Here is a 16206-nt window from a genome sequence, read left to right as displayed (position 1 = left end):
GCTGAGCAGCGCTCCATGGCATGCATACATCACATTCCGAGCAGCCATTCGTCACTCAATGAACACTTGGGTTGTTTTCACTTTTCCGCTGTTACGAATAATGCTGCTGTCACCCAAAAGCGGTTCTGATCCAGACCCCAAGAGAGGGTTGTTGGATCTCATGCAAGAAAGAATTTAGAGCAAGTCCACAGAGTAAAGTGAAGGCAAATTTACTAAGAAGGTACAGGAGCGAAAGAGTGGCCGCGCCATATACAGAGCAGGGCATTCCCAGAGGGAAGAGGAGGAATGTGTCTGCCTTAGGTACAGTTCTTCTCGTTCATATATGAGATAAAAATCCTGGGGGAGATGTGCTCTACCACAAGGGCTGGTGAACAAAGGATTGTTACCTACTGTCTTCCATAAGAATCTGTATTATTATCTTTAAAGCAAAACTTATTCTTAAGCTAAGAAAGCTCTTGTTCATAAAATATCGGAACATTGGGAGGTTTCCTGAGTCTGTTAAGTCCTGGGCCTGTTGGGTAAACATTATTAACCTGTTCCCTTAATCGTAAACATCCTGTGATTAAGAATGCCTAGTTTCCTGGCTGGACGCAGTGGCTCAAGCCTGTAATCCCGGCATTTGGTGAGGCCGATCCTGGTGGATCGCTTCAGGTCAGGAGTTTGAGACCAGCCTGACCAACATGATGAAACCCCGTCCCTACTAAAAATACAAAATTAGCTGGGCATGGTGGCGCACTCCTGTAGTCCCAGCTACTTGGGAGGCTGAGACTGGAGAATCGCTTGAACCCAGGAGGCAGAGGTTGCAGAGAGCTGAGATCGCGCCATTGCACTCCAGTCTGGGCAATAAGAGCAAAACTGCATCTCAAAAAAAAAAAAAAAAAAAAGCCTAACTTTCTCCTGAGATTGCAGCCCAGCAGGTCACAGGCTTTTACCCAGCTCCTATTCAAGATGGAGTCTCTCTGGTTTAAAAGCCTCTGACACTACTACGAGTAACAGTGTATACATTTGTATAAGATCAAATGTTTTCAATCTTTGGGGTATATTGCTGGGTTGTGTAGTAAGTCTATGTGTGACGTTTTGAGGAACTGCCAGACTGCATTCCAAAGCAGCTGCATGATTTTACATTCCCACCAGCAATGTATGAGGTTCTCATTTCTCCACATCCTTGTTAACACTTCTTTTCCTCCTTTTGCTGGTGGTGGGGACAGGATCTCTTTCTCTTGCTTAGGCTGTAGCGCAGTGGCACAGTCACAGCTCATTACAGCCTTCACTCACTGGGCACAAGTGGTCCCCCCACCTCAGCCTTTTGGATAGCTGGGACTACAGGTGCGCACCACCACGCCTGGCTAATTTTTGTATTTTTTGTAGAGACAGGGTCTTGCCATGTTGCCCAGGCATCTTACCATGTTGCCCATCCTGGTCTTGAGCTCCTAGTGAGCTCAAGTGATCCTCCCACTTTGGCCTCCCAAAGTGTTGGGATTATAGGCATGAGTCACCATGCCCAGCCTTAATTCCCTTTATAAAAAGTTTTTATTTTTATATGGCCATCCTGGTGGGTGAAGTGGTACCCATAAACCAAAAAGTGTCTGAGACAGGTCTCAATCAATTTAGATGTTTATTTTTCCAAGGTTAAGGACATGCCCAGGAGAGAGGTCTGTGCCTTTCACTAAAGATGACTTTGAGGGTTTCAATATTTAATGGGGGAAAGGTGGACTAAAAGGGAAAGAGGGAGGGTATGGTGATCCACATGTTACAAGAGAAAAGGAGCAGGTAGAGCAACAGTCAATGGTGTCTTCGTCTCATGCTCAGTAAATCGGCACTTTACATAAGGTGGGCATGGATTAGCTACCTGTGGAGCTATGGAACGTTTTATCTGTAGCTATCTCCTTAGGAACAAAAGGAAACTTTCAACTTGATTTTTTTTCCTTATGGCAGAGTGAATTGGTGTCCTGAGTTTTTATTTTCCTTTCTCTCCAGTTTTCTTTTCTTTTCTCCCTGGGTCTCTTCTCTTCTTTCTTCTCTTCTCTTCCTTTTCTTTTTTCTTTCTATAGGGTTTTTGCTTTGCAGCCTCAACCTTCCAGACTCAAGTGATCCTTCTGCTTCAGCCTCCCTAGTAGCTGGGACTACAGGCATGTGCTACCATGCTGGGCTATTTAAAAAAATTTTTTTAGTAGAGATAGGGTCTCACTGTATTTCCTAGGCTGGTCTTCAACTCCTGGGCTGATGTGATTCTCCTGTCTCAGCCTCCCAAAGTGCTGGAATTATATGCATGGACCACCGTGCATGTGTGCCTCAGCCTCCCCAAGTGCTGGAATTATGTGCATGGACCACCGTGCATGTGTGCTTCAGCCTCCCAAAGTGCTGGAATTATGTGCATGAACCGCCGTGCATGTGTGCCTCAGCCTCCCCAAGTGCTGGAATTATATGCATGAACCACCGTGCATGTGTGCCTCAGCCTCCCCAAGTGCTGGAATTATGTGCATGAACCGCCCGCCGTGCATGTGTGCTTCAGCCTCCCAAAGTGCTGGAATTATGTGCACGAACCACCGTGCATGTGTGCCTCAGCCTCCCCAAGTGCTGGAATTATATGCATGAACCGCCGTGCATGTGTGCCTCCCTTTCCATTTAAAATCTTTGGAGAAAGCATTTTAGAAGAAAGTGGGTCTCTGTTCTCAGGTTTTGTCTGATCTCTCATGTCTAGGATAGTTTCTTTCTAGATAAATAGGTCCCATATTGTTAGGAAAGCTCATTTTTAGTAGGTTGTGAAGTCTCACGTTGTACAAAGAAAATGTAGGGGAAGGGAGAGAGGAAAAAAACAGGAAAAAAGGAGGAAATAAACAGAGAAACAACAAAGAAAGAACAAGCCTGGAAAACTGGTAGAGGCCGTATTACTCTCAAGGCCATATATCAGTAGGCAGGTATGAAAACGGTTCACGTGTATAAAGAGATTGCTTTTATTTTCTTCCAGACTTTAAGTTCAGTTTATAAGGTTTTAAGAAAAGCACAGCTTAACTTTTAGTGGTTTCACATCAGGAAAAATGAGGGAGGGGAAAGAAAAGAAAGAAGGGAAAACACCGAAAACATCATTTTGAGAGCTGTAGCCAGGAGAAGTTTTAGAATTCAGTCCAAAATGTAAAAAACAATAAAAATGGAAAAACATTAGACAAGGCTAGAATCTAATAACAGCTATGCTGTAGTTAATTATGGTTAATTTTGAAACATGACTTTTCTGTCTCCAATTCCCCAATTTCATTAAAGACAAAATCATAGTAGGATCAACTGATTTGTAAAATAGGTTTTAGTTCTATTATACTTGGCTTGATAATTTGCATAAAGTGCAGCAAGACTAATCATTTGCCATACGGGCTCTCTTTTTAAACTTGGCAATTGTCAGCTCAACTTGCATACTAAAGGAACAACTCTGGGGTGAAAATCAGGTAGGGAAATGTATATCTCTAAGTAAAAAGAGAGGGAGAGAGGGAGCAAGAGAGAGAGGGAGAGAGAGAGGGGGGCAGGCTGGGTCTCTTAGAAGGAGATTAAAAATGGATGCCAAGCCACAAGCCAAGCATAAAATTATAGGAATCTACTGTAGGAATTTATGAGGAGACCAATTTTATTTAGATAGGTAGTTTTAAATTTAGTCTCTGTCTTTTAACTGGACCTCTGAGCTCTGGGCAGAGCCCACACTGAATCCTGGATCTCCAGAAGGAGAGAGATCTCATGAGACTACGCCATGTAATGCTTTCACAGTGCACTTTGTTACAAAGACATTTCTCTAAGTGTTTAAACCACTCCCTTTCTCATCTTAGACATACAAGAGTAGCCCCTGTAGTAATAACTATTTTAGTTAAAAAAAAATCAGGTAATGTAATACAAGAACAATCAGTTTAAGATGTGAGAGGAACTTTTCTGTTTACACTCTCGGGGTTCCATAGGGAAAAACAGAGGTTTATCCCCAGAAGGAGTCTGGCACCTTCTCTGTTTTCTTTAAGGAATCCCAGGCTGTTAGAAATTATTTTAGGTCCCTCATGCAGCAGAGTGTGGCAAGAGGAAGGAGAGACAGGCAGGAGTGAATGGAGAAAACAGAATTCAGTCGACTGGGAAGAAAAAATTTTTTTCTCAAAAAATAAGAACTTAGGAGAGAAAAAAGAAAGCATAAAGGCATACACACCCAAAAATACACACATACACATACTACACACAAATATGCACATGCACACATACATACATACACACTGGATGAAGAGAGCCAAACTCTGTGAAATATTTGAGGAGATTTATTCTGAGCCAAATATGAGTGACCATGGCCTGTGACACAGCCCTCAGGAGAGCCTGAGCACATGTGCTCAAGGTGGTCGAGGTACAACTTGGTTTATACATTTTAGGGAGACATGAGACATCAGTCAAATGCATTGAAGACATGCATTAGTCCAGTCCAGAGAGACAGGACAACTTGATGTGTGTGGGAGGGGTGCTTCCAGGTTATAGGTGGATCTTAAAACTTTCTGATCGGCAATTGGTTGAAAGAGTTATTATCGGCTGGGCGCGGTGACTCACGCCTATAATCCCAGCACTTTGGGAGGCCGAGGCGGGTGGATCACGAGGTCAAGAGATCGAGACCATCCTGGTCAACAAGGTGACAATCTTGGATCATCGCAGCCTCCACCTCCCAGGTTCAGGCGATTCTCCTGCCTTAGCCTCCTGAGTAGCTGAGATTACAGGCGCCCACCACCACACCTTGCTAATTTTTGTATTTTTGGTAGAAGACAGGGTTTCACCATGTTGGCCAGGCTGGTCTCAAACTCCTGACCTCCGGTGATTCACCCACCTCAGTCTCCCAAACTGCTGGGATTACAGGCATCAGCCACCATGCCAAACCTGGCCCCCCTGCCCCCAGCTTTTTTTTTTTTTAAGAGAGAGGGTATTGCTCTGTTGCTCAGGCTGGAATGCAGTGGTGTGATCATGGCTCACTGCAGCCTCCAAGTCCTAGGCTCAAGCAATCCTCCCACCTCAGCCTTCCATGTAGCTAGGACTATAAGTGGGTGCAGCCATACCCAGCTAATTAAAAAAATTTTTCTTTTGTAGAGACAGGATCTCACTATGAGACAGGTCTTGAACTCCTGGTGTCAAGCAATCCTCCTGCCTCGGCCTCTCAAAATGTTGGGTCTACAGGCATGAGCCACCATGTCTGGCCTTATTGGCCATTTGTATATATTCTTTGGAAAACTGCCTATTCCAATTCCTTGTGCATTTTAAAACTAGGTCTTCCCATTGTTGGGCTGTATCTCTTTTTATTTTTTATCACAGTTCTTACTCTCTGACATGATCTTGCTTTTTAAATTTTTTGTCTGTCTTCTCTTATTAGTAGCTAAGCCCCATGAGGTCAGGGATCTTGTCTGCCCTGTTCCCTGCTATGTCTCCAATACCCAGAACAGTTCCTCCTTCGTAGTTAATGTTTGGTGAGTCAGTGAATGAATCCTCCGTAGTGAGAAGAAGAGATATGATGACTCATTAACACATTCATTCATTCATTCATTAAGCAGAGGTGTATCTGGGAGCTTTCTGCATCCCTGCAGTTCTGACAGAGATCCTAACCTGGGTCTGGGGACCTCTAAAAGGCCCACTGTAATCACCAGCCCTAGAATATTGTGAGGCTTATCTCATGACCCTGACTGCAGCTCTGATTAGCTGACAGCCCCTCCCGCAGAGGGTGGCAGATGAGTATGAGATGAGGCTTGGCTCAGGGCAGAGCCGGGTAGAAGCATGCTGGAAGTTTGCATGCGTTTGTTGTTCATTGCTGCATAACAAGGTATCATACATGAAGCAGCCTCAAAAAACCCCTACTTATTAGCTCTCAATTCGGTGGGTCAGAAGATCAGCACTGGGTGACAGGGTTCTTTGGTTAGAAACTTACAAGGCTGAGGCTGGGTACGGTGGCTCAAGCCTGTAATCCTGGCACTTTGGGAGGCCAAGGCAGGTGGATCACTTGAGCCCAGGAGTTCAAGATCAGCCTGGCCAACATGGCGAAACCCTGTCTCTACTAAATATACAAAAAAAAAAAAAGTTAGCTGGGTATGGTGGTGCATGACTAAATTCCCAGCTACTCAGGAGGCTGAGGCAGGAGAATCACTTGAACCCAGAAGGCGGAGGTTGCAGTGAGCTGAGATGGCCCCACACACTCCAGCCTGGGTGACAAAGTGAGACTGTCAAAAAAAAAAAAAAAAAAAAAAAAAAAAAAAGGAAAGAAAAAGAGAAAGAAAGAAACTTACAAGGCTGAAATCAAGGTGTTTTCCAGGCTGTCTTCCTGCCAGAATTTTCGGGAGGAATCTGGCTGAATGCATTTGCCAGCAGTTGTAGGACTGGTCCTGAGGTCCCCATCTCCTTGCCTGCTATCAGCCAGGGTCCCCTCATAGCTCTAGAGGCTGCCTGGATTCCTTGCCACATTGCCCCTTCCATCTTCAAAGCCAGTAGAGAGAGAGATTCTCCCATATGTCCAGTCCCCCTCATACTTTGAATCTCTTTTGCCAGGAAGAGCCTTGTCTCTCTTAGGCCCTGCCCCCTGCCACCTGTTAGGTCAGGCCCACTAAGGAGAATATTTTTTTCTTAGAGTGAACTGGACCATCTATCCCCTACTCAGTGGAGGGGATTATACAAGGGTGTGGTTCACTGTGGGTTCTGCCTACCTCAGTGAACTGGAAATATTGTTCTCACGTTCTCCAAGGAGTTCTTCTGTTTTCACAGATGACCCTGACCTTGATGATCACATACATACCCGGCTCACCCACTGTGCTGACTTAGCTTGTGCTCTGGGGACATCTCCACAGGATATGGCCTGGCCTCCTGCCACCTGAGGGACCTCAGCTTCTGAGCCTAGCGGGTGGTCGGCGGCGGTGATGAAGCCGGCGCCTTCACTGCCTTCTGCCACCCAACTGTGCCCTCTAGTCTCATTCTTTCTCTGTGGGCAAAACAGGAAGTGTGGGGTGACCCAAACCCTGGTCCAGGTTGGCCAGGTTGTCTCACACAGACAACTCTGTCCTTCCACCTGCAGAGAGATGATCACCTCTACGAGAGCCCATGCCATGTACCAGACATGACTTGGCCCCCCAGCCTCTGCTCCCACCCTCCACAGTCCATTCTCTGCACCACAGCCAAAAAGATCCTGTAAAAACCTGAGCCAAATGATGTCCCCAGCTGCTCCATTCAAAATCACACCCTACAACCTACACTCTTTATCCCCTTCCTTGTCTTACCAAATGGTGACAAGTGTCATGGCTTCTGTAGGCGACCCGGCGAGCCTCCCCTGGACCTGGGCAGCATCCCCTGGTTGGGCTATGCCTTGGACTTTGGAAAAGATGCTGCCAGCTTCCTCACGAGGATGAAGGAGAAGCATGGTGACATCTTTACTGTAAGTGCCTCTTGTGCCTCAGGAGGGATGGAGATGAGTGCCTGGGCCTCATATCTGGTTTCTGCTGATTCCTTCAACATCTGTCCCTATGCTAACCCCCTCATCCATCATCCACCCTAGTGGTCGAGCCAGTTTTCTCTCCAGCTACCTGTCCAGCTGTACACCCAACACTGACCTAACATCATCCCCTCAGTCTCCCTCTTGCTCTTCGCAGCGTGGAGTTATGCAGTCCCTCAATATCTATCCAGTACTTGTATATCCATGGACCTTCATCCATCCATTCTGTTTCCATCCATTCAACATCCATCTTCCCATTCCATCCTTCTGCCTGTCCACCTAGTGTCTACCCAGCATCCTTCCATCCTTATATCCACCCAGCATTTATTTGCCAACCTCCATCTATCCCCCCATCAGTCTTTCTATAGATTCACCTGACATCTGTCGATTAATTTATCCATCTTCTATCCCTTCATCTGTCCACCCAGATCTACCTCGTGTTCTTCCACTCATGGATCCAACATCCATCCAACTTTCATCCGTATATAGCTGGCCCTCTTTGTCCATGGGTTCCATACCTCTGGATTCAGCCAGCCATGAATTGAAGATATTTGGGGAAAAATGCATTGGTATTAAACTTTTAGAGACTTTTTTCTTGTAATTCTTTCCTAAAAATATAATATAACAACTATTTATATAGCATTTACATTGTGTTAGGTATTATAAGTAATCTAGAGATGGCTTAAAGTATAAGAAAGGATGCATGTAAGTTATATGGGACTTGAGCATCTGTAGATTTTGGTATCTGCAGGAAGTCCTGGAACCAATCCTCCATGGATGCTGAGGGATAACTAGTCAGTTTCCACTAATTTTCACTTTTCTATTTATCTATGCATGTTTCTATTCATCTGCCACTATCCAACCAACACTCAGCTGTATTCAGTATTCCATGTCTCTCCACTGGATATACAGCTATTTATATCTCATCCATCCATCCTTACATCTATTTAAATGACCACTGCCCACTCACCCACCTTCCATGTATCTTTCCAACTTCCATCCAATTAACATTCATCCTTCACTTTACCCAGTATCTACCTAGCATTCTCTTATTCATGTACCCAACATTTATTCATACATTTGGTTTCCAATGAACCTCCAGCTGCCCTTCCATCCATCTTTCCATTCAACATAGATTCATTGATTTATCCTTCCATTTATCCACCTATCTGACATTCTATCCACAAGTATTTACTCAGCAGTTTCCTTCCTTCCTTTCCTCCCTCTCTCCTTCCCTCCCTCCCTCCCTCCCTCCCTCCCTCCCTCCCTTCCTCCTTCCTTCCCTCCTTCCTTCCTTCCTTTCTCCCTTCCTTCCTTCCTTCCCTCCTTCCTTCCTTCCCTCCTTCCCTCCTTCCCTCCTTCCTTCCTTCCTTCCTTCCTTCCTTCCTTCCTTCCTTCCTTCCTTCCATTCACTTATCCATCCACCCATCCATCCATCTTCCCATTTACTCTTCTACAATCCACCTACTGGAATTTACCCAACAGCATCCTTCCATCCATTCATCCATCCATCCATTCATCCATCTATCCAGTCTTTCATCCATCCATCTATTCATCCTTCCTTCCTTCCATCCTTCCACCCACTTATCCATCCATCCATTCTTTCATCTGTTCATCCATCCATGATGTGCACAGGATCCATCTGCTGCCTTCTCTCCTGGCTGCTGGAGATATGGCAATAACCAAGATAGTCATGGCAGGTGCTTAAGAGTGAGGTGGTGAAGAACACAGCCTTTGATTTTAAAAAGCACCACACTCCCAAATTCCAGTCCCAACGCTCCCACTTCTCAGTTATGAGGTCTTGGGCTCATTTCATCTCTTTTCTAAGTCTCATTTCTTTCAGCAATAAATAGATGAGTGATGGTCCCTACCTCACAGGGTGGTGGTGAGGTGTAGGTAAGAGAACATAGTCCGTTACTGCTGAGTGGGGCAGTGCCTGGCACGTGGCAAGCCCCTGACCACTGTGAGCAGCTGCTGTTCACAGGGACACTCCTCATTCTATCCCTGCCAACTTCCCACAGATACTGGTTGGGGGCAGGTACATCACCGTCCTCCTGGACCCACACTCCTATGACGCGGTGGTGTGGGAGCCTCACACCAGGTTCGACTTCCATGCCTATGCCGTCTTCCTCATGGAGAGGATTTTTGATGTGCAGCTTCCACATTATAGCCCCAGTGATGAAAAGGCCAGGATGAAACCGTGAGTGGCTGGAGATGGCATCTGGGGGTGGGCCAGGGTGGGCGATTCACTGCTACCCATGTGGCCCAAGTCATGCTTGGCTCCAAAGCAAGCGTTCAGTAAAAACATTTCGAACAGCTCTGGGACCCTGAGGCTGGGGGAGGGAAATGCCTGCAGGTGCATATTTCCTTTTGGAAGCCAAATGTTCATGTTTTTGTTTCCTGTGTCAGGACTCTCCTCCACAGAGAGCTGCAGGCACTCACGGAAGCCATGTATGCCAACCTCTGCACGGTACTGTTGGACGATGCTACGGAAGTGGGCAGTGGCTGGCACGAGATGGGTCTCTTCGACTTCTCCTACAGCTTTCTGCTCAGGTGAGGCTGTGCAGCCCCCACCCTCCTTCTGGGGCCCGGCACTTTGACCTGTGTCAGCCGTGAGCAGTGGCCAAGGGAACCGCGAGGACTCTGTGGGTGGGGGAAGCAATTTGAGATGCCCAAAGCAAAGACTGCAGGAAAAGACCCCATGCACCAGGGCCCCAGGTGTTCATCTGACCTAGTTCATGAACTTTCAAAGGAGACTCTGGCTGGAGATGAGACCTTGCAGGTCATTCAGAAAGGAAGTTGCAGAGCAAAACTTCAGAGGCTGTTATAAGTAACATTTTCGGTGCCACAAAAGAAGTAGCACTCAAATATAAATTTCCTCAGCAAGGCAATTTACCTCTATGGAAGGGTGCAGCTCACAATGGTGAGCACACACCTGGACAAGGGAGGGGAAGGGAAACTTAGCCTGACAGTGGTCCCCTACTGCTGTCATTCCCTTATTGGCTAGAGTTAGACCGCATAGTCTAGTCTAATTCTGATTGGCTATTTTAAAGGGAGCAGGAGTATGAGCCAGAGTGGTGGGGTGGGTAGTTTGATGGGAAGGACGGTTACAGGCAGGTCAGAGCAGGTAGCCACGGGTCAAAGCAGGTTACTGGAGCAGGTAACCAGGATGAGTCAGGACCGAGCAAGGGACTGGGGGAACAGATGTGAACTACTGATTAGAACTGGTGGAAAAGGAAAAGGTTGTTACTGAAACTACAAGGAAGTTGAACTTTAAAATGGGGAATTAAAGAATAAACAAGCTGAACATACTGATATATTGATTCTCTGAAGAGAAACTTGAGGTTCACTATATCTTACAAAGCCATCTTGTCCCATGGCGTCCAGACTTTGGAATTTCACAGAACAGAAAAACAAAATGTTTGGGAGACCAATTTGGGACCTAACCTTTTATCCGATCTTGTAAATGTATGTTGAAACCTGTGCAGCCGAACGCTCCTTCCTTCAGTCGTGCCGGGCACTGTGCCGGGCTCTGGGATACAACAGGGAACAGGACAGATGAAGTCCCCAAATTCACGCGCTGACACTCCAGTGGGGGAGGCTGAATCAGGTTATGTCAGAGAGTGATAAACACGATGACAGAGATTCACGGTGGGGTGACAGCATCTGGAGGGCTTTCTTCAACAGACTGACAAGGCAGGGTCACACTCTGGGGGTCTGGCTTCAGAGCCAAGACCTACCTGCAAAGTGCCCACCACCCAAGACTCTAGGCAGGGGAAACAGCAGGTGCAAAGGCCCAGAGGTGGGAGGAAGCTCGTGGAGAGGGCCAGTGTGGCCGCAGCATAAAGAGCCAAGGAGGGACGGCGGAAAGGCCAGAGATGGGGGCAGAAGCAGAACTCAGGGAGCCGGAGGCCAGGGAAGGCTTTGGAAATTGTGCTGAGGAAGATCAGGTGACAACAGGGGTTTGCACAGGGGCAGGACATGATCTGACTTAGTTTTAAAGCCCCTTCTGGCTGCTGGATGGGGGATGGACTGTAGGCGTGGAGAGGGGTGGAGAGGGAGGCAAGAGGACCCAGCAGGAGGCTGCCAGGTGTCACTGAGAATGGTGGCAGCCCATGGAGGTGATGAGAATTTGGGTAGCTTTTGGAGATGGAGTTCACTGGCTCTGTTGGGAGATTTGACTGGGGCAGCAGTGGGGATGGGGAATCGTGGGTGTGCGTGGGGGTGATATAGCGGTGTTAGGAACAGCTCCCTGATTTTTAGTGGTGCCATTAACCAACCAGCATTTAATTAAAAAAAAAAAAAGACATTTCAACCCCTCCAAGAAATTAGAACCACATAGTTCTAGGATAAAGGGCAGCTATTTGCTGACACATACAGGCACGTGGGTATAACTATGATGTGTGTGTGCATATGATGTGTGTAGACTCAGCTCATTGAATGCTCACAATCACTCTAGGTGGCTGGCACTTTACATGCTCCATTGGACAGATGAGAAAACTGAGACCTGGAGAGCCTGAGTCATTTGCCCAGAGGCCTGTGTTGGGGTCAGGGCAGGTTCCGCCCAGAAGCGATGCAAACAGTGTCAAGGGCTGTAATTGGCTGGTCCACCGATGACAATTACAATTACTGTGGATGATGCTGGTCTGGTCCACGCTGTCATTGTTTGAGGGGACTGAGGTCAAGAGAGGGGCAGCCAAAATGGCCCAGCAAGTTCACAGTAGGAGTTCTCCCACGTCTCCTGGCTCTTGGGTCTCTGTGCAGACAAAGAAGCCGGCGAGAAAGCTGAAGCACTGGGGGAGGCAGGCTTGGGGGGCAGCAGGGTCTGGATAGGCTCTGTGGTACAGCAGGCATGGGGGAATCAGCTCAGGGGGAATCAGATGTAAATCCATACCTGTAAATCAGTAACTGTGTCTTTCGGGCCTGAGGCCTGGGCTGGAGTGCCTGCCACCTGGCTTGCCAGCTGTGGGCCTTTTCACTGCCATCTGCAGCCCCTGAAATAGAAAGGGAATGGGCAAGTTGGATGGCAGGGACACAGATGTGAAAGAGCTGCAGATTCAGGTAGCCCAACCATGAGGTGCCACCTCCTACACTTGCCAGCCTGGCCTGTTGGCCCTGGCCTCACCGACTCACACCCAAAGCTCTCCTGTCCTCACCCTGTAGGCCTGGCCTCCCCTCCTCCCACCTGCCTCCCTGCTGAGCCTTGAACAGGCCAGGCACACTCTCTCTTTATGGCCTTTGTTGTTTCTGTTCCTTCGCCTGGGAATGCGGTTCCCCACACATCTGTGTGGCTCCCACCCAACTTCTTCAAGCCTCATCGCGAGCGCCACCTGCTCAGAGAGGTCCTTATTGAGTTCCAGTTTCGTGATGGCCCTCTCCCCTGACGCAGCTAGGTTAAGCTTTACTTTTCTTTATGGCTCTAGCGCCGCCTGTGGGTCGTGTGTGTATTTACACATGGGATTATCCAGTCTTCAGCCAGGCTGTTTTGATACGGAGCTGCTGGAGGAGGGGCCTTCACTTCCACAGTGCAAAACCTTGTGGTCCCGAGTTTACTTTTTTCTTTTTAAAGACATAGTTTCGTTCTTTTGCCCAGGCTGGTGCAATGGCCCCATCTCTGCTTACTGCAACCTTCATCTCCCAAGTTCAAGCGATTCTCCCGCCTCATCCTCCCAAGTAGCTGGGATTACAGGCATGTGACACCACGCCCAGCAAATTTTCATATTTTTAGTAGAGACGGTTTCACCATGTTGGCCACGCTGGTCTCAAACTCCTGACCTCAGGTGATACACCCGCCTCAGCCTCCCAAAGTGCTAGGATTACAGGTGTGAGCCACTGCGCCCGGCGGGGTGTACTTTTTTGGTTGATTTTTCATTGCCTGCTTTGGTAGAAATATATGTACGGGGAGATGGTTCTCTGAGTTAGGAAAAAACAACAGTGCAAGTGTGAAGGCAAATGACAACTACTGTCAACTGCAGCGTCACCAAGACCACAGGGCCTCGTGGGGACCACGGTGGCCTGGCGAGCACGTGTCTCTCCGAAAAAGGGGGCTGCAAGTCTGCTCCTGCCAGGTTGCCAGCTAGATCCCTTTTTCAAGATGAGATGAGGGGGAAATCCAGATTTTGTGAGTTTCCCCAAATGTTTGAAGGTAGCTTTAGTTTGTGTTCAGGAAAACTCCCTTGATAAACACACTTGTGGACTGAATCCAGTTCGTGGGCTGTACCTTTACAACTTCTGCCATCACTGGGCAGGCGAGGGACAGGGCAGGGACTGCACAGGGCTCTCCGGCCCCCACCCACCCTCATTCCTGCTTCCACTCTCTCCTCATCCTCATCTGGGGAAACCCCTCTCCTGGGAGGTCCTGGTCCCTCGTCTGCACAGGGACCCAGGAGCTCAAGGGGAGGATGAGAGGGTAAGGCCCCGGGCATTGGTTGTGTCTCTGCTGAGGCCCCAGCCCTACCCACCTCGTGGACAGAATGAAAACCTGCAGTTTCTCTCCTAGGACTGAGGTCAGCAGGCTGGGCAGGGGCTGAACTCCTGGGGTATTTAAAGGGGGCTGGAGGTGAAGGTGTGTCCTCTGAGTGTGCTTGTTGAGTGTGTGTGTGTGTGTGTGTGCATGCCTCAGTGAGAACACATGCTAGCTCCCGTGTCTCACCTTTTTTCACACCTGACCAGGCCCTGTCCTCCTTCTCAGGCCTCTCAGAGCCACTCAGGTCAAGCACAACCTTCCCACTGATGCAAATGCCCTGCCCTGTGTGGCAGCCCTGACAGCCCCAGGCCCTCCCACCCTCTGCCTGACACCCCAGTTCCAGTGCCTGCACCAGCCACACCTGGCACCTCTCCCACCAGGCACGGCTGCATCCTCAGCTCTGGGCCTTTGCACAGGCTGTGACCACGTTCCTCTTCTGCTTCCCCCATCATCCTGTAGGTTTCAGCTCAAAACCTGCCTCCTCTAGGAAGTCTGCCCTGAATCCCTCCCTGGGAGCAGTCGTCTCCTCCCCTTCTCTGTGCCCCCGTCTCAGCATAGTCCCCTCGAGCTCTCTGCTGCAGCCTCATCGCCTCCTTGCTGCTCCCAGCACCAAGCTTCCTCTGCCTAAGGACGTTGCACCTGCGGCTTGCTCTGCTTCCGACCCCTCCCTCCGCTCTGCCCATGGCTGATCCTTCTCAGCCTTCAGCTGTCAGCTTAATGCCAGCCCCTCCCTCACCTGGCACCTGACACCAAGACCCTGCCCTCCCATCCTGCTACCCAGCTTTGTGTCTGACAGTGCCACAGGGCACCAGCTGGCACATTACTCATTTTACTCATCCTCTTGTCTGTTGTCTGTCTCCCTGGGCTGAGGGGTTAGCTCCTTGAGGACAGGGATTTTTGTTTTTTTCACTGCTGACTGTTCAGTGCCCAGAACAGTCCCTCGAACACAGTAGGATTAGTAGATGCTTACCGGATGTACGAATGAAGCTTCTAAGAACCTCTGACCCTCTGTCTATCACCCCAGAGCTGGCTACCTGACTCTTTACGGAATTGAGGCGCTGCCACGCACCCATCAGAGCCAGGCTGAGGACCGCATCCATTCAGCTGATGTCTTCCACACCTTCCGCCAGCTCGACCGGCTGCTCCCCAAACTGGCCCGTGGCTCCCTGTCAGTGGGTGAGCACCATGGGGGCCCCAGTGAGTGGTGGGGAGGATAGAAAGACCCAGAGGGGGAGCCCAACTCAAGGTGGAGGACCAGCAGCAACACAGGCAGAAGAACATCCAATGCCCTGTGAGGCAGTAAGATCCCCATCACTGGGGGTATGCAAGAGCGCGATGGTGGGGAGCCAGGGCTTGGACCAGAGCTTGGGTTCTTGGTGGAAATCCCAATCAGTGCATTTGGAGTGGGGCCTGAGAATCTCTGGGTGTGTGTGTTCCTTTTTTTTTGTTTTAAGGTTTGAGTTGCTTTAAAGGTTTTTACAAGTAGTTCATGCTCATTATACAAAATTCAAGCTACATAGAATAATTTAGAAGGAAGAATAAAAGAGGTCTCCACTTTCTCCCCAGCATCAGCCCACCACTTCCCTCTATAGAGGCAACCACCATCACTAGCTTGGAGTACATCCTGGGAGCACTTTCTCTAAACAGACACACAGTTGTGTGTTATTTTTATTGTTTTTTATTTTTGAGGCTTTTAACTTCTTTTTTTTTTTTTTTCCTGAGGTATGATTTATATGCAGGAAAGCACACACATCTACATGCACTGAGAGGCCAGACATGGGGCTCACGCCTGTAATCTCAGCAATTTGGGAGGCCGAGGTGGGTGGGTCACTGGAAGTCAGGAGTTCGAGACCAACTTGATCAACATGGTGAAACCCCGTCTCTACTAAAAATACAAAAGTTAGCCAAGCATGGTGGCAGGCACCTGTAATCCCAGCTACTCAGGAGGCTGAGGCAGGAGAATCACTTGAACGTGAGGTTGAGGTTGCAGTGAGCCAAGATCACGCCACTGCACTCTAGCCTGGATGACAGACAGATTCCATCATAAATAAATAAATGCACGGAGAGGTAGATCTAAACATTTTATGCTCTTTCCCAGCCGTTATTCAACCCGCCCCCAGGCAACCACTGTACTGGTTTCCTTTACCTCCAATTAGTTTTGACTATTCTTCAACTTCCTAGGAATGGAATCACACAGTATGTGGCCTTTTATGTCCGGCTTCTTTCACTCAACGTAATGTTGGGAGATTCATCCAGGTTGCTGTATGGATCAGTAGTT

General features: G+C 48.4%; 1 protein-coding gene across 1 annotated transcript in view; it reads left to right on the top strand.

Moving 5' to 3' along the window:
- Positions 1-16206, top strand: part of LOC144582492 (prostacyclin synthase) — a 55655-nt gene that overhangs the window by 9248 nt on the left and 30201 nt on the right. Inside the window, exons 2-5 of the mRNA XM_078371937.1 lie at positions 7282-7405; positions 9484-9662; positions 9872-10015; positions 14953-15104. Of these exons, the coding sequence (XP_078228063.1) occupies positions 7282-7405; positions 9484-9662; positions 9872-10015; positions 14953-15104 (599 nt within the window). The remainder of the gene's footprint in view (positions 1-7281; positions 7406-9483; positions 9663-9871; positions 10016-14952; positions 15105-16206) is intronic.

This window comes from Callithrix jacchus, chromosome 5 (assembly GCF_049354715.1).
Source record: "Callithrix jacchus isolate 240 chromosome 5, calJac240_pri, whole genome shotgun sequence".
Lineage (NCBI taxonomy): Eukaryota > Metazoa > Chordata > Mammalia > Primates > Cebidae > Callithrix > Callithrix jacchus.
Note: the sequence above shows the minus strand (reverse complement) of the source record. Positions and strands in the feature narration are given on the sequence as shown.